The sequence below is a fragment of the Streptopelia decaocto genome (genome assembly GCF_964273445.1).
Source record: "Streptopelia decaocto genome assembly, chromosome: Z".
Taxonomy (NCBI): domain Eukaryota; kingdom Metazoa; phylum Chordata; class Aves; order Columbiformes; family Columbidae; genus Streptopelia; species Streptopelia decaocto.
This window is the reverse complement of record NC_138657.1, coordinates 55060439-55079491: the sequence shown is the minus strand read 5'-3', so window position 1 is coordinate 55079491 and position 19053 is coordinate 55060439. Positions and strand designations below refer to the sequence as shown.

The window sequence follows — 19053 nt, the reverse complement described above, 5'->3', positions numbered from 1 at the left end:
TGTCAGTCTGTGCACGTTTCAATTCTAGATTAAACTATAAAACCTTTATTCTGATCAAAAAAAAAAATTAACATTGTACATAATGTTTCATATGCTCTTGGCAATACAAAACTAGATGTCATTCAATTGAAACACACAAGTATAATGGCTGTTACAGCAGAAGAGATGAAGATCCTCAAATCTCTCATAAAACTTCAGGAAACCATATTAAGCTAAGCTGAGGAATCAACTTACATCTCCTCTGAAAGTTCTGTTCTGACTTAAGAACACAGAAAGCTTCCAAACAGACATGTTACAAGTGTAAGTTTTACAGAAGAGCAGAACTGCCTTCTAGCACAGTTCTGGTAGCTGGGACTACCCACAGAAATTTAAGCCCTGTCTGCCATCACAGGCTCTTCCAGGAGTACAAGGGGTTAATGGTTTTAAACTGGAAGAGTGGAGATTCAGGCTAGACATGTGGAAGAAATTTTTTACCATGAGTGTGGTAAAATACTGGCACAGGTTGACCAGAGAGGTGGTACATGTCCCATCCCTGGCAACATTCAAGGCCACGCTGGATGGGGCTCTGAGCAACCTGATCTAGTTGCAGGTGTCCCTGCCCATTGCAGGGGGATTGGACTAGATGACCTTTTAAGGTCCCTTCCAACCCAAACTATCCTATGATTCTACTGAAGTGGCTTTTACGGAATCCTCCACCCCTACCAGCCAGGTCCAACCTTCCTGAGCACTGCTGATGCTCAGCTTCAACCTCTTTTAGTGACCAAGACAAGCTATCGCTTCTTGCTGGAGTCTGACTGATAACCTCAAGAGTAGCTCTTTTGGTTCTCCCATCTGAGATCTTCCTCTTTGGTCTTGGCCTTGCCATCCGACAAGACTCTCACTGGTTCTCTCCAGCACCAGATGATTAAAGAGAAAGCTGTCATTCTCTGGTTATTGGCCCTTCTCTATCTAGTTCTTCACTGAGGAGAAGTCACAATGTGTCAGCAGTGAAAGGACGATCCAGATAAATCCAGTTCTTCCTACCCCACTTCTTACAGCCCACAAGCATCACGCTTGAGTTTTAGAAAACAGGAGACTTCCATAGCTCTCTCAAGCAACACAAGAGATGTTTCCTTCCTAATGCTTCCAGCTCCATCCATACCAAACATGTATTCTTCTCTACTGCAAAAGATCATTCTTCAAAAAATGGTGAAGACCTGATTTACTCCACTAGACTAATATTCCCATGAAACAGTAGTTTGAACACAAGTAACTTACAGTATATTGAAAATTTACAGAAAAAACAGAACACTCTTCATTTATTAACATGTCCTCCAAACTATTCCTTAATTTCACAGCTGTTCCACCTATTAGCAAACTTATTTCATTATTTGCTTTCTCACTTCCACATCTCTATGTGCTATACTTTTCCATAGTGAAGGTTTCTGAAGATACCAAATAAAACTCTACTAAATAAGCTCTTTTTTCTACTCTAGCACAGTTGCTGTTTTTAACCTGAATTTACACTGGAATATCATCACACTTACAGTATTTTTACAAGACAATATATCAGGACTTACATCTTCTACTGACACTATGGAGATTTAAAATAGTTTATTGCTTTGTTTTCCTTATCAATATTGTAACCTGCACTGTTGTGCTTGGCAGAAAACAAGCAAAGAAAAATACTGTTTTGGAAATCTTCAGTGTGAACTAAGTTACATGCTCATAGACCAGTTATGATACTCTGATGAAAATATTTCCTTCCTGAATCATAGTTTCTTGCTTCCTGATATCACTAGATACTTCAGAATTAACACTGTAACCCATCCTCTGATGTTTTTTTGAGAATGTTCTCTCAAAGTTGAAGAATCACATTTCTGAGATATAATTATGTGGTTGTGTTACTTTAGTTTTCTAGTATGCTTTTTTTAAGGTCTCTGAGACTTCAACTAAGACATCGCATTTACCTTATAAATTTAGATAACATTTTTCCATCACCTTCTATAACATCAAATAAAAACTGTAACAGTCAGAAGAACTTACCCTTTTCATCATCACTGCATCTGCCAAGGTAAGGTGGAATTTCAGCCTGGTACTGTGAACCAACCATTATTTCCTGAAGATGTTAAGAAAAATTAGAAAATATATTAATTATCTTAATATTTTGTGCATGGTAGCATTAAAAATGCCATTTACCTGGCATGTGGCAGAAATTCCAGAATGAGGGTACTATTTGAAATATGTACTATAAATCTTCATGCATTTTTCTTAACAGTGAAGTTTTCTGAAGCTTTTTTTTTTTTAAAGATATAATTATTACCTTTCTCAAATCTTCAGATGAATTACCATTGTCTGCCTCTACATCTTCACCATCTGATTCCTTATCTCCATCACACGTAGTGTTTGCTTCAGACACAAAGAAGTTTGGGTTTAGATAGGAAGCATTTTCAATTCAAACACAGAACTACAAAATACCCTTTAGTTTTAAAAAAACCCACCTGCTTTTATTCTGGGAGACACTCAGCATGAGCCTGCTGATCTACATTTCTATCAAACTAGCATAAAGTCAGAAGGCACTTGTATACTACAGAACTGAAATATTTATCATGACTGCAACTGAGAGAATCTACTATATTTTTAACAGTCAAAGGAAATGAGATCATTTTTCTTCATCAGTTTTCTCCAGTAATGGTTTATACCTTACAGAAAAGGCATAAGAGAAACAGAAAACTTCCAGAGCTATGACTTAGCCTCAGATTAATCACAAAGAAAGTAAACTTGAAAGCATGTCTTTATTAACCACTAGAACTTCCATCAGAAGTTTTAACAGGCATTCAAAACGTTCCTCTAAACAAGGCTGCCTCAGCATGGAGTGAAGATACAGAAGAGATATACAAAATGGAATCAGCAAAAGACACTTATTCCTCTTCACCCCCAACCCTGCCTCAGAAAGAAATACAGCGGAGCACATTAAGTAGTTCTAATACAGCACTCTACAAAGAACTCATATTTTAGAATCTGGAGTGCCATGGTACTGGGTTCTGAAGTAATTCTATTTTTATAGCTGTATAATCCCTGGCAGAATGGAATCTACAGTTCTGATACGATTAAAGCTATTTTGTATTCTCAAACTTCAGAAATAACACGGTCATAAATAGGGTTGCAATTTCAGCTTAATCACAACTAAACAGAATTGTCAACATCAGAGACAATATCCAAGACTGTATGGACTGCAGCTCCCCTTCTGTAATCATTACTACAACTACCAGTCTGTTTTTATTATTAGAAGTAGTAAGCAAGAAGTTAACATGAACACATGAAGTAACAATATGCCTAGATAACAATTATTTTTTCCAAATTAATGCAAATTTAATAAAATAGCCTAATTTATGTATAAGACATGTTTGTCTAAAACTTAAGTGTTATCTTAGTAGCTGAGAAATGGACAGAGACTAGAAAAAAGATGAAACTGCCAACAGCACAGAGAACTGACACCTCCCTCCCCAAAATGGTGGACATTCAATTTTAAAATGTCCAGCCAAAAGTTCTAATAGAGAAAGTAACATTCTGATAGAGAACCATGATAGCTGAAAACAAAGATGACAGTTTCTTAATCCTCAGTAAGATGAGAGGCTAAAAATCTTTTCTATAAAGCTACCACACTTTCAGTGTTATATTCATTAACAGTTCATAAGCAATGTTTAAGTGCCAGCAAGTCTGGGGTTTGCTTAAAAGAAAAAAGGACATTATAATTTTTAAGGTTTTTGTAACTCTATTTCAATAAAATATCTTCTATTGATTACACAATCAGCACCATGCAAAGGGCTACAATTGCTGATGATTGAGGCAGCACATCTCCTGTATCAACCACCTTCTCTAGAGGCAATAGCTTAAGATACTTACCAAATTAAAACTGTGACAAGAATCCTCCACATTGCTCTAACTCTAGTACATCAGTGAACAACTGAGCTGCAACAGGCAATGAGGAATATCTCGTCCAGGTTGGACACCTGAATCACTGGTTCTTAGATCTTTCCCATAACAGCTCCATGGGAGCATCCAGTCATGGGTTTACAAGCCCCATCCCATATAAAAGCACCTTAGCTCACCCCATGAAGTCCCATATCTGTAAAGGGAAATAACCAAGGAAACCATGTCTCAGCTGATATTCACAGGCTGCATGAAGGAGTCACTGGTTTAAAAGCAGCAGCTAAAATTTTAGTAGAGAAACACTAATTTAAAAGAATGGGTTACATATTCCTGTAATTCACTAACATATTGAAAGTCATGATGGGTGTTCCCCAATACCATATTAATTATTAATTATGAAGTTATTGTATTTGTAGAGAAATTAATTTTACTTGTGCTTTGAGCACAATACCAAGTATAAGTCTTTCAGGTGATCAGTAATACAAACCAAAGACAACATTCAAGTACAACATCCTGCAAAGTGCTGTTTCTCAATTCCCAGTAAAGTCAACGCTACTCTGCAATTTTGACATTTTAAGCTAGGAAGCTACATATGATGCTAAGACTTTTTGAGTACTATTATAAAATTAGGTTTCCTACATCGTAATGGCCGAGGAAAGAAGTCAGTAGCCTCATGTGAAGTAACCGATGGTGTCAAGTCATCAGCAGAGGACTGTGTTTCTTCATCATCACCCGACAAGAGGTCTTTAGCAATTTCTTCCTATATAATTAAAATAAAAAAATAAAACCTCAGACTGAATATTAAGTTTAAACTGGTGAGCATTTATATTCAGCAAACTGTAAGTCTCATTAATTAAAATGAATTATTTTACCGTAAGTAAATTTAGCAGACCATAATCCCTTAATTCAAAAGCTAGTTCACTCTTCCTAAATCTTAAGAACAACTATAACCATTCATTTCAGAGTTCAACACAGAGGTTCATTTCCCCTTTGCCTTCTACTAAAATAAATGCACAAGAAGTAACTTCTGCAAACACCAATCTCAGATGTTTCTCCAACTGCTTGCAATGAAAAATGCCAATGGAAAGTGCCTTCCATCTTTAGGATTCTGTAATTCTTTGCATCACAGTATACCAAAGCTTTAAAAGCCTTAAACTCTGGGAAAAAACAAAAACAGAAACAAAACAAACAAAACCAAAAAAACAGCCAGGCACTTCTGTGGACTTTTGCTGACAGGATAGTCACAGATAACAGATAACCTGCTATTATCCGAAAGCACAAAAAATCACAGTGCTGAATGTTAAAAAAAAAAAATATCCAAAAAAGGTAGTAAGAAATAAAAAGCACACCTCCTCCACTAGCAGACATGTTTGAACCCCTCTGTATAGATGTTTGGAAGGGAAAGAACTGTATTAGACAACAAGCTGACTACATTTTTGTAGCCTCAACACAATCGTGAATCCTAATGAGAATCAGATGTGCAGAGCCATCACTATACCCTACTTTCTGTGGAGCTCACCATTACATCATACTTACAGAAAGTTAAAAAAAAAAGACATATACTTACTACCTATACACTTAATAATCCCAAGTACTAGCTGTATATGCTTTACAGTCAAAAATCAGATTACAATCTCAGAATTCAAAGTTAACTTGCAAATCACAAAAACGGAAGTTTCAGGCTTTTGCGTCAGCTATGTGACACATACAGTCACTGCACATAAAACAATCTCTCATTCCCCAAAGAAATTGAGAACTTTCAAATAATATGCACTTGAAAGCAAGACTCCAAAGTATTCAGGAGTGCATTTTCAAGTTATCCACATATGCGCTTTGATACTTGACGTGCGTTGGAAGGCAGAATTATTATTCCTGGACATTGCATACATTATAAAAAGAAAATCCCACTTCTACTAAAAATACCCCACCTATTTAAAATTCTTTGGATGTGTTTTAGAAGTACTGTTAACTTATTAATTTCTCATTTGTAGTAATAGAGTGTCATTAAAGTTGCTATGCATTTTTAAGTGTGATAATTATAATTAGATCCTCAATATCCTTGAAAAAGAATGAATTCAGAGTAATACAGTATATTGCAATTAACAAAGATAAATATTTTGTAACACCAAGAAACAGCGAAATATGATTAAAAGTCATGTGGATTTCTGCTTTTAAACCATAACACAGGGGAAAAGAGTTTTGACTTACTTTATCTAGAGTCATATCTGGAAGTTCATCCGCGAGTTCACTTGGGGAGCTATCCGCACTGGAACCTGCCATAACTGGAATTGTGGGTTCATAGCCATAGAATGCCAGTAAATCTTCCAATGGCATGTTTCCTTCCTAATACAAGAGGATTCACAAACATTTCAACACATTGCCAAATACTTGTACACAGTTCACCCCTAAAAGTGTAAGACATGTTCTAAAAAGAAAAAAAAACAAAGTAAAAAACAAAGAAAAACTTGATTGAAATCAGGAATCCTGGTTAAGGATTTGAAATATTCTCAGGCACAGGACTGAAATAATTCATAACCATGCTTCATGCCATATAGTGAAGTCCCATCAAACTACTGAAGAAAACTGTTCACTGGATGAAACTAAAGAGTAATTACTAGAAATTCGCTCCTTACCTGACTCATACTGTAAAGCACTAATTGCCTATATTTTTTTCAAGACAGAAGATAGCCTAGAAAAACTAACAACCAGCCTACAAGAGAGAAATGCAGAAAATCTTGAAGACCTTAGTCCTACATAATTACAGCTTCATGAGTGCAAAAACCCACAAAAGTAAAACAATATAGCAGCTTTTAGGCCCTGCTTTCCACCTCTTGCACAATATATTTTATAATATATTGTACGGTAAAATAACCATTGAGAAGGTAATAGAAAGTTACTGATACAGAAGACAAAAAAGATAAAGGCTTCATTTATAACTTGTTTTTTTTCTAACAGCTTTTAATCAAGTGATTTCAGTAAATACCATCATACTTGCATGCTAATAGAATTAATAAAACGGTGGAGATTTTTTTAGCTACCCGATTCAACCCATCAAAATATTAACCATCTTTTCCAAAATGTATACCTTTAAAAGTTATATTGATATATTTTAAAAATTACTTGTTGAACTCATAACACTGATGAAATTACTTGTTTTTGTTAGTCAGCTAAGGTCTTAGTCCTGCAAAGACTTTTTGCAACAGGTAAACGTAAACTCATGTCCAAGTTTTGCCAGGATTGAGACCTAATGTAATGAAGTGTTTAAGAGCAGCTCTCAGTTTTTCTTCCTTCTATTGTAGAAGCAATAGTACCATTTTATAGAGTAACAACTCAATTTTAAACATGAGACTTGGCAAGCTGCTTCACTATTACAATTGCAAGTTTATAATCAGCAAAAATGTAACTGTGAAGGTAGCAGGACAAAAAAACCCAAAACAATCACAAATATAAACACTGTCAAATCCACATTCAGAAAATTTGTTACTACATGGACTACAAAAACATAACCTCATATTTGATGATAGAAATTACACTTTCCTGGAACTCTGTTGACCAAAATCTGGAGTTATTCTGAATGGTGGGTCACAGAACAGTAATGCAAGCAGCATTAATTTGTGGGTGTTCAGCATTCAGCAGGTGTTAAAAATGGGTGATGCACTTCCACAGATGAATAAGAGGTGTAATTAGGAAAAACATGTAATTAAAGAGTGTAAAATGGAACAGAAATAGAAAAAGCCAAGGACCATGCTGGTCATTTCGTCCATCTGCCAAATGCCAAATTGATGAAACTAAGACATAGACCTACCATTTACGTAGCAAATGAACATGATCCATCATGACTAAAACAAGACTTTGTTTGCGTATTGGAAAAGCAAAACCAAAACGAAAAACAGCATGAAATACAGCTAGCTGTCACTTAACAGTATGCAAAATGTACACTTTAAACTTACATCAAATTTATAAAGCTTAGAAGTGGTAGGTGACATTAGATGATACGACCCCAAAACCTGCTTCAGCAATTTCTCTACCAAAGCAAAACGACAACTAAATAAAAAAGATGAACTAACATAACACTAATATCTTTGAGAAGCTAAGCACAGCCTTTTGTGAGGATGTACTGTTATATCATAACCAAACCTGACTTTCTTTTCTCTTTTAGACAAGTTGCAAAGGGATGTTGCAGGAAACTGCATTGTACAATACAAACGGAAGAACAGGTTGAGTGTTCTTTTCACTAGAAAAGTTACAACACATACGCACACTTACAAGAGAGTGAGACTATCTTACCTTTTCTAAATCTTCAATTTCAGAACTGAAATTTTTGCTTTCTTCCATCATTTCCTCTTCTTCAAGAGTTCGCTCATCATCATAATCATGTACCAGCATTTCAGCAGATGGGTCAAAGTCATGATCCTCAGAAGATAAAGAGCCGACTATCAAAAAAACCTAATTTGAGTATTTTTTTCCTATACCAACATATGAAATTACATGACACGAAAAAATACAGTTGTATGTATTCTTTTATGTAAAGGGTTAGAAATCTTAATGGAGTAACTGGAATAAATTCCTAACTACTTGACAAATTCAGTTGTTTTAGCTGGCTTTCCCTTTTTGTGTTCATAAACAACAGATGCAGTTTTCTTTCTTGCAGTATAGAATACTTGGGAGAAGTACCTAGACCACTGAAACAAACCTTCAAAAAATACATAAATTAATATTTTACTGAATAAAAGTTTGTTCAAAACATCCTTGAAATCATCATTAAGGTACAAGGCACACACATCGCAAAATTCCTGATGCTACAAGACCCTGATTTATAGACTCTGATTCTATGTATGTATTTTAGATGGTAATTAATGTAGTTTTTCTCTTGTAAACAGTTAATCTAGGTTATGAATCAGCTTCTTACTAACCGCAAAAAACAGTAAGATTTTCAGATTAGTTTAACCTTACAGACGGACCTTCTCTTAAAACTCATTTAATTCTTAGCAATTGATTAGAAAGAAAGAATAAACACAGCAGTTTCAAGAAATATTGAGGAAAATATAATGGAAATGACAAAATGCTTCTAAGGGATCACATTAATTAACAAGCCATTGGGACAGCTCTGTGGTCCAAGAGACACTTCTACATTACTAGATATGCCATGCAAAAAGTACTGTTGTTAAGTACATTTTCATCAATTGTTAAAAACTGTTATAATTAGAGGCAACAAGATTTAAAGATGCAAATATTCTGCATTGCAATGTCAGTGTTCCACAATGAAAATCACTGAACTACAAGGTTGTTTCGTTCTTTAACATTCAATTTCTTATAGCTTTCCAGGATGGAGGAAAGAAATTGAGTAGGGTATTTCTCTTTCACTTCTGGTTTCCTCTTTTAGTTCTTAGATACTACTGCTTTGTCACAGCCCTTGGCTTAAAAACAGCAAAGAAAAAGGGTTTTAAGAATTACTTCCATGTAAGAACTTATTTAGAAGTTTTGAAGGAAATAGCTACACATTTGCAAACCTCTTCAAAGAAATAAAGCAGCATCCCTCTTTGCAGTGCTTCCAGCCTTGAAAAATACAGTTGTATATACCACTTCTGAGTTGTAAAGCATCTAATTATTTTTTCAGCAATTACGCTAAGTGTTCATTCCTTATATAATTAAACTTTGTTTAGCTCACTTAAGACAATACTATGAAAGTTCATTATATCATACTGTAAAGAAGCATTCAGGCCAAGAATGTTTTTTATTCACATGATATTCGTATCATGGTCTCATAGAACTTTCGGTACAGCTGATAACTACTCCAATTAGAATAATGACATTACATGTGGAACTTTCCTACAGTTGGCCATCATATCCTGACCCAGTTTTAAAGAACCGTCAACCGCCTTAATATATATTTATATAAGTGTGTGCTCAAGATTATTGTGTCTAATTGCTGTTCTAACTCACATTTGAGTAAATCAAGTGGAAGTTCCATTCCAATCACAGACTTTAGATTAAAAAGTCCCACTTCTCTAGTAGCTCCGAATGCTCAATATCCCATTTAAAATATTTAAAACCATATTTAAAAATACAAGCTTACTAAATTTCATAGCTAAAAAAGATCAGAGGCAAAGCAGAAAACAGTTAAGCAGAAGCAAATATATTCCCCAAATAATTATCTGAGAGTAGCCCTGCCGATGTTAACTATGTTTGCTTGTGTAAAGTCTTCCAAAAAACCTTAATAGCAGTTAAAGCCTTAAAAATTACTTATCACTATGATTTTAAGCATTTTCTGTTATTACCAAGAAGTCAAAAATTTACACAAGCCTGTAGTTATCAGCAAAAAGAGAAGCAGGCTCTCTCCAGACTACATGGTTTTAATGAGAGGCTGACTTAGAAGTGCTACAAAACTTTGTTTTCATTTTGGGTTCCAAGCAACCAATTACTAACTGCAATCGGAGTTAAGGGAAGGACTCCACAGTGCACATCTCCTTCTCTTAAAAATCTGGCAGGCGGTGAATTTCGTGCATATGAAGCGTTACGAAAGCTACGAGGGGATAAATTTGGGAAGGAGCAGGAAGGAGAAAGCGGCGTGCAGGTGGCAGGCGGGGTGCCGGAGCAGGAGGTGGTCGAGGACGAACCTGGGCTCGAACTCCCAAAGGAAGCCTGCGGGGAAAAGACAGAGCGAGGTGAGGGCAGGTCCCTCCAGCCCGGCAGCACGCAGGGCCCTTCGTTTCATGCTTCCAGCCCCTCCGCCCCCAGAGCTGCCCCCTTCGCCCGCCGCCGGCCTCGGCTCCCGCGTCCCGCCCTGCGTGCCCTTCCAGCCCGTTCACACTCTCCCATCCCTCCTTCCTTCGCTCGCCCCCCGCCTGACACTCCCCTTCTCCTCCGTTGGCGAAACCCCCCAAGAGCCGCGGCCGGCGCTCCCGCTCCGTCCGGCCCCGGCCGGGCGGGACATGACAGAGGCAAGCAGCGGCGGAGGTAGCCGGACCGGCCGCCGCCTCTTCCCCGCTCCAAGCCCGGAGCTCGCTCCTCCTTCCTCCCGCCGGGCGTTACTCCATCGCCCGCTTAGCGGCGGCGTCGCCGCCGGCCCGTCCCGCTCTCCCCGGGCCCCGGCGCGGCGACCGCGCCCCCCTCTGCGCCCGGCCGGGGCCTGTCGGCCGCCCGCGGGCTGCGAACCCGTCACCCGCGCTGCGCGCCGCCCGCCGTGAGGCCTAGTCGCGCAGGCTCCCGCTGCCCCGGCGCCGGCGGCTCCGCCGGCCGCCCCGCCGCCCCGCCGGCCCCTCCGCGCCACCGGGCCGCCCTGGAGGCCCCTTACGGGGATGTCGAGGCGGGCGAGGGGGGCCTGCCGGCGGCGGGGCCCCGCGGTGAGCCGGCTGAACCCCCGCGCCCCAGCCCGCTTTCCCCGCTCACCTCCGCCATATTGGGACGACCGGGCTGAGGAACAGCGCTGCGCCGAGTGCCCGGATGGGGCCGCTAAGCCAATGGCAGCCGCCGAGCCCCAGCCGGAGCCGGCCGGGGAGGGAGCGGAGGGGCCAGCGGGACCGGGCTGGGGCGGAGGAGGCGGCGCCGGGGCAGGGAGGCAGTGCCGGGACCCCACCTCCAGCGGCTCCGCCGCCTCCTGCCCCGGCTGGCGAGGGCGCTCTGCTTGCCTAGGCCCGCCGCGTCCGGGCCTTGCCCCGCCCGGAGAGGGCGCTCGGCGCCCGCCGCTGACTCCCGGCCGCCGCCCTCCACCCGCCCCTCCCGGGGACGCAGAGGCTGCTCGCCCCGCGGCGAGGGAAGCGGACGGGGTCCTCGCCGTGCTGCCTCGGGGGTCCTGAGGCCGGCTGGAGCTCCGGCGGTTCGGCCACCTCCCACCCAGGTCAGCGTGTCTCTGACGGCCGCGGCTTGGGGCCCTGTCCTGGGGCCGGGGGTGCCCCAGACGGTGTCTCACCTGCAGAATTCAGGAGGCTCATGTGTGTATCTCACAGGGGATGGCTTCTTTGGATGCATCCTAAGTTGTGTTTGCAGACAGTGCAGAGATCCCAAACTAGTTTAAGTACTTAAGCAGTGGAGCACTATACTGTTTAATTTTTTTTTCTGCTGGGACCTGGTGCTCTGAGAATCAGAGTAAATTAACTTGTGCCACATGCTGCACTGCCGAGTCTACTCTAATTCCAGTACATAAACTGTGCATCTCCAAACTACACAGCAGCCTAAGATGTAAACACACCTGCTCTTGATATACCTGGGTTAAGAAGCTGACAACACGAGAATCCCAAGACTTCGCAGAAATGCATTTCTTAGGAAAGCTTTTCACAGTCACAAGCAGCTCTAGCAGTACCTCATCTCCTGATCTCTGATCAGTGTTTGCCTTTTTGCAAAGATACGTACACAGATTTGGGAGTTTCCTGGTAAAAATGATCAGCGACAGGCTACATCAGAGCACTCTGCATGTACTTGGAAATTAAGACAGAAGATTTAATTGTTTCCACCTTTGCCTGGTCTGGAATGTCATTATAACCCACTAATGCTCCTTAGCCTTTTTCCATTTTTTTTTCCTTTTGGAAACACCAAACCCCGTTCCTATCACTGTTCCCTTGAAGCCTCAGCTCAGGTAAGGCAAAAGAGCTTCTTACACCATGTATAACACATGCACAGACCTGTTCACTGTCTCAACAGAATATAACAGAAAGAGCAGCAGGAAGAATCCCCAATTCAGGGAAGTACATATTTGCTACTGTATAAATTTTCTTAATAAGAATTATCTCTGATTTGGGTGCAAGTAGCTATTCCTTAACTTCTGAAGTAGTTTACTTCACAGTCCTTCAACAACCTCCCAGTGGTTTTCACAGAATACAGACCAAAGTAAAGAGTGAGGATGAAGTTCCTGGAGTAAGCTTGTCTGAAGGGGATAGAAAGGAACAAGGAGGTGATTGTACCACCTCTTTCTCAATTAGTGGTTTTCTCCAGAAAGAGGTGTGGCAATGTCTTATGCTCTTGAAGTGTTGCTTGGAAACCAGATGACCTTGTGCCTTTATGGAGCCTGGTATGGTATTGGTAAGGAGCTTCCACCAGAGCCCAGAGACTTCAGAGGTGTGATTCTGCTCTCTGCCTCTCCTCCCTGAGCAGAAAGCCAATGTGAGGTTGCTCTTTTCATTTTACAGGGATGCAGAGTGAGAGATGGCTGCACAAAATATACGTTTGCATATATACAGTGAATTTCCATAGCTGCTGGGCATACAAGACTGTGGAATTCTGTATTCCAAGGTAACTTTTCTCTCTAATTGGAATCAAGAGGAAGGGACAAAAATCTGCCTAAACTGTTATTTCTGAAATAATGGAGGAAGATGCATTTTGTGTCCATATTGTGGTGATGAGAAACGATTCGTACAGATGCAGACAGAGATGCACACAGAGGCGGAGATTATGTTCAGGAAGGAGCGCAGAGCTGGGCAGAGGCCCTCTTTATTAGCCACTGACAATTTATAGGTGTTACTGATGCGGTCCTGGAGTAAGAGGTTAAACAAGATGTTTTATCAGTAATTGTTATTAAAAACACACCACACTCATGTCTGTTTCAGTTACATTCCCACTCATTCATAGACCAGGCCCAACAACATTCACACATCACATGTACTTGGGGGTGGTTATCCGACCCGACATACCGTTCTCACAAGTCTGGGCTATCACTCTTTACAATTATGAAAAACATACTTCACTACAATCTGTCCAAGGCCCTTCATATTTTGACTAGTTGCTGTGATCTGATTATGTTAGTAATCACAGAATGTTAGGGATTGGAAGGGACCTCAAAAGATCATCCAGTCCAATCCCCCCGCTGGAGCAGGAACACCTAGATGAGGTTACACAGGAATGTGTCCAGGTGGGTTTTCTTCTTTGACCATCTGGGTAGTTACATTAGTGTTCATCTTCCTTTATCATCAAGGTGGCTGGAACCGCACATCTTGCTTTCCCACACTTATATATACACTATATTTTACCATTCAAGTTAATCCCAGATTTAAAAAAAAAAAAAAGAGGAGTTGTTTCAATTTATTGAAACGGTAAAAAAATTGAAATAAGAGAAATGAATTAGAAGAATCTAGACTTTGAAACAAAACAACCCAAAAAACCAACAATGCAATGAAGCTGAATGGTTACAGTTGAGTGTAAAAGAAAGAGTGCAGAAGCTCTAGAAGAAAATCTCCTTTGCACTTAAAGAATTATAAAATTAATTGTTAATTCTTTTACATTCTGCATGCTTAGGTGTATGCTATCATGGATACATCCAACAGATATATGGTGATCAGAGAATACTATAACTATGTTTGAAGTCTGTCTCTATCTGAGTGGTGTCAATGTTGTGATAATTTTTCACTTCAGTCTGTGCTCTTCCGGCAAACCTGTTGCTCAAAGCCTTAGAGTAATCACCTCAATCACCCTTTCTCTAGGCATAATGACAAAAAATAACACCTGTTTGTTCAGGAAATGAAGCCAGTCTTAGACCCTTCGGCTGTATCCTTACTAGTAAATTAAATATGCTCACTATTAAATTTCGTATCTTTCCTAGACATTAAAACCACCAAAAAAGCACAAAACTGCCTACATCTGTGCTTCCTTCAGAGCCTGCCTGTGGCAGGTGGACCATTGAACACAATAACTCCTGAAGGGTACTGAGGAGGTAGGCTGGTGGGAGCAGGGCACAAAGCATGGAGGCACCATCCAACCGTTTGGTGTTATGGATAGCTGTGGGCTAGTGCTATTTAACTTGCTGGAAAAGATAAAACTGTAAAATAACAAGTCACCATCTCCCACAAATCTATTTTCCTTGAGCTTGGAGATGGGAGGGAGGAAGAAAGGAACCTCATCTGTGGCTTGGGCGCATCACTTACTACTCCTAATCACATTGCTTGTTGTACAGATACTGTGGTTTTGAGGATCTTATTTGCAATAGAGAATGAACGTGCAAAATAAGTTTTTAAATCCCCTACCCGTATCGGTCTACTGGTGCTTTAATTGTCATAAATGCACATAACACAACTTTCTACAATACTAACTGTAGTACTAACTGCAGTAGTAGTACTACTACTACTAGTAGCAGCTGTACTTTCTCCAGTACTATCTGGAACATGCACAGGCTGTAGCATAGAAGGTTCCGTCTGTATATGAGGAGAAACTTGCTTACTTTGAGGGTGCCAGAGCACTGAACAGGCTGCCCAGAGAGGTTGTGGAGTCTCCTTCTCTGGAGACATTCAAGACCTGCCTGGACACATTCCTGTGCAATCTGCTGTAGTTGAACTTGCTTTGGCAGATGAGTTGGACCAGATGATCTCCAGAGGTCCCTTCCAAACCCAGCTGTTCTGTGATCCTGTAACTGCACTCCTGTATGATGTAAGAAAGACACACTTTCAAAAATACAGTCGCTTACCTCTCATGCCAATTTTTCAAATATAGTAGTTTCCCCTACCTCCTTCCCAAGCTTTTAGTATTCTGCTGGTTTTATTAAAAAGTTTAATTTCTCACTAAAGAACACAGAGAAAAAGTTTTAAATTATTTATTTTTTATAGTAATAAGAATTTAATTTTAGCAATAGGCAAACCAGCTTATTTTTGGTGATGCTTACCAACAGCCAGCAGATTTACAGCAAGGAGATGTTTTACCCAGACTCACAGATATAGCACATGCGTGTAATGACATCACTGGTAATTACACGAGAGATGGTGTAATGTGAGCATAATAAATATTTTAATTTAGGGGATTTTTCAATGGTTTCTTTTGTGAATTTAAGCAATTTCATTTGTATATAATCATGAATAGTAGTAAACAAAAGATGAGTTATTGTAGCAGGAACTTAGGCAGCCTGACTGTCCTGGCCAAGACACTCCCTCTGTTCCCCTCTACCAGGAGAAACAGCTTCTCAATGAGCAGTTCCCTCTGAATCACCCATAACTGGAATGACTCTTTTTGTTCAGGTTTATTTGTCATCCCCTTTAAAGTGCTGAAGGGCTTCTATCTAGCCAGTTATATTCATCGGTTTGCCCTCCAGCCTCTTCTACCTGTTGCTCAGATAGCGTGTAGTGAGTTTCTCCCCCTTCCTAGGCTCCAGAATTTTCCCCACCTTTTCTAAGCACCAGTAATGCATTTTCTCACTTCCCAGGTAGCATCTGGCTGCCTGTTCCTTGGCAGGGACTCATACCCACAAAGCTCCTGCCCATCACAGCACCCTCGGGCATTTCACAGAACTGGGCTAAGGAAGGCTTGTTATCAGGGACCACCTTTGGCCGCACCCTACAGCCCTCCCAGTTTTTCCACTGAAGGGATGGGACAATACTGGTGTGAAGTGGATGAGCCCCATGCTCCCTTGAGGGCCCATCTTTCCCAGGAAGGGCTTCTCATTTGGAGAAAGCGACTTTCTGATTGTCTTCATACAGACACAGGGCTTAACTTGCAAGATAAATTAAAACAACTGTTAGCTATGCATAGAAAAACAGATGACCCAGTACCTCCTCTATGTGCCCCACTGTTAGGCGAGGGGGAATGTAGGAATTTTTAATGAAAGGTGTGTGATTAAATTATAAACAATTTTCAGCATGACAAGAAAGAATTTCTCCTTAGTATTACACCTCACTAATCTTCATTTTATGGCATCAGCAGCTGTGTCACGTTATAATGAAGGAAAAATACATTGTGCTTTTTGGTGTCTTTCTGCATATTTTAAATGCATAAACAATAGCCATCATAATTTGAAAAATATTTGCAGGAAATGTGCTTTTACTTAGCAAAGTACTGCTATTAGCCATTCTGGCAAAGTTAGTATAGTGTAATAGGATATCATTGTTTTGGAAGAACTGAGAAAGAATATTTCCTAAACAAGAAACACCGTACTTGTGTTTTGCCTATTTCTTTTGAGCCAATTTATAATAATTAGTAAGTTTAGGAAAAGTATCATCATTGTCTTTCAAAAAGTTCACGAAGATACACAAGCATTTATATTCTGCAGATGTGAAGACTAATGCACAGAAAAGTAAAAAACCACAGTCAATATGTAATTGAGGTTCTCTGGCAGAAGTGAAAATCAAAGCAACACAAAGCTGATTAGAAGCTATTGCTTCATCTTCATAGATTAAAGCTTGTATTTCAGGGATTTCAAATTTAGAGTTATTTTCCACTTATTTACAAATACCAGACATTTCCAATAGCAACATACAAAAATCCCACTATTTAAGAGTACGAGTATCACTCATGTTAGATGAGTGTCCAGTAGGAAGGAACCATACCTCTAAATAACAAATAAGTGAAAGCTTCTGAAAAGTGTTTGGAGGGATCTGGAAAACAGCATAACATAGCTCCAGGAAGAGAAGTCTGAGAAAATATTTGAATTGCTTTTGACCCTATTCACAGCCTTTCATACCATTAATTTCCTTTTGTTGTTGTTGTTGGTGTGTGTGTGTGTGTGTGTGTGTGTGTGTGTATGTGTGTTTTGGGGGGGGAGGGTGGTGGTGTGTTTTTTTTCATTTGTTTGCTTTTTTGTTGTTGTTTGGTTTGTTTTTTTGTTGTTGTTTGGTTTGTGTTTGGTTTTTTGTGTGTTTTCTTTTGTTGTTTCTGTGGGGTTTTTTTTGCAAAGTTTCAGTTGACAGAACCATACAGCAGATAGTAGAAAGTTCTGATGCCTGTGTTTGTCCATTTAGGGCAAAAGAGAGAATGATGAGCAGCTGAGAAAGAGATTTCCCGTTTTAACCTTTTGCATTTAAACTTGTTAGAATACTAAAGCTTTGCTGGGGCATTTCATCCTAATTTAAAGACAGAATAAAACTGCTAGTCAGAAAGGTACTTTTAGTCTTTCTTGAAATTAAGTGAATCTTATTTTGGTCATGTGATGCATTTTTTTCTCTCAAAGGCTGATTGGTAATAAAGGTAAGGAACTAAAACAGCTGAGTCAAATCTATCAGCCTCGATAGTAGTTCTGTTAGGGGGTCATGCCTCAAAACTCAGATCTTTGAACTGTGAGTTAAATCCCACAGTGGTTAGTATATAAGACAAAATTTAGGCTTCTAGTGGTTCAAGCAAACAGATGTAAAAAGCAGTATGTCTTTCTTTTTTTTTTTTTTTTTTTTTTTTTTGGCGGGGGGGGGTGGGTAGGGAAAGATTATTCTGTTAAGTGGGTAAGTTACTATAGCTGATAGATTTTTCTACATGCAATTCCTTCAGCAGATCTGTTTGTGTAGAGAAACAACACATCTCTTGTGCCACTTACCTAAGGTGAGCCTCTTTAGTAAACACACATTTAAAAAACATGATGGTGGGCAAAACTTGCAGAAAATCCTTACAAAAATGGTTTGATTCACTTTAATTGGATGTGAAAAGTTTCTAAATCAACCTAGTTGTTAAAAAATGGGGGAAATAAAATGTAAACTTGGTGTCAATACAGATTTTTTTAAAGAAAAAATAGATTTGGCTATGAAATGAACATGCATTAAAATGAGATCTGCTCATTTTTAATTATGTGCAAGATCCTATCATCATGCTGGTCATGTGGTATCCTTATATCAAAATTAACATGCTCTAAGTTCACAAGTTAGCTAGGTTCATTTTAGGGAAAATGCAGAAATTTCACTTTATAGAGAAAAAGGTAGGGTAAAGACAAGCATCTTAAGAAAAATTAGTCACTTGGTATTGCATGTTCAGTTCATAATTCCTTCACCTTGTTCCTTTTCATCTAAACAGTTTTTTTGTGATTAACAGTTAATATTTTGAGCTCTTTGTGAAATTCAGGTCAGTATTCACTTGCTGTTATTTCGCTTTCCAGGGTGGAATGGAGCAGAAGTTGAGTACATTTAGGATTTTCTTGTTTATTGTTTTAGAGAACGTGTATAGCATGACTTCATCTTTCAACAGAATAAATGTAACGTAGCCAGCATTCATCCAGCACATAAGTGACCAACAGTTGCACTCTTTTAACCTCAGTTCATTAACTGGATAACTTACATGCAAGGAATACTACTTAATGGAGATAAACCATTAAAACAGTTTCAGATAACCCTTAGTTTAATCGTGCCTGCCTGGTGTTTCTGAAATGCATTCTTGGAGATGGATGCTTTTACTATTAAAGAGGAAAAAGCTACTAGGGAGGTTATTTTCAGTTGCAATACAGGTGAAAAAGCTGAAATGGAGAAACTGTTTTTT

At 39.6% G+C, this 19053-nt stretch overlaps 1 protein-coding gene across 3 annotated transcripts in view; it reads right to left on the bottom strand.

Moving 5' to 3' along the window:
* The window catches only part of MIER3 (MIER family member 3), a 28032-nt gene extending 16614 nt beyond the window's left edge, over positions 1-11418 (bottom strand). For 2 of the 3 annotated variants that reach the window (XM_082075796.1, XM_082075797.1), the window contains exons 1-7: positions 11302-11418; positions 10530-10554; positions 8200-8345; positions 6121-6255; positions 4552-4672; positions 2303-2388; positions 2026-2098 (exon numbers count right to left, since the gene is read on the bottom strand). In XM_082075796.1, the coding sequence (XP_081931922.1) occupies positions 2026-2098; positions 2303-2388; positions 4552-4672; positions 6121-6255; positions 8200-8345; positions 10530-10554; positions 11302-11310 (595 nt within the window). In that variant the 5' untranslated portion in view covers positions 11311-11418. Of the gene's footprint in view, positions 1-2025; positions 2099-2302; positions 2389-4551; positions 4673-6120; positions 6256-8199; positions 8346-9855; positions 10505-10529; positions 10555-11301 lie in introns of those variants that run through there. The other variant, XM_082075798.1, reaches the window with a different exon arrangement.
* Positions 11419-19053: the final 7635 nt, after the last annotated feature.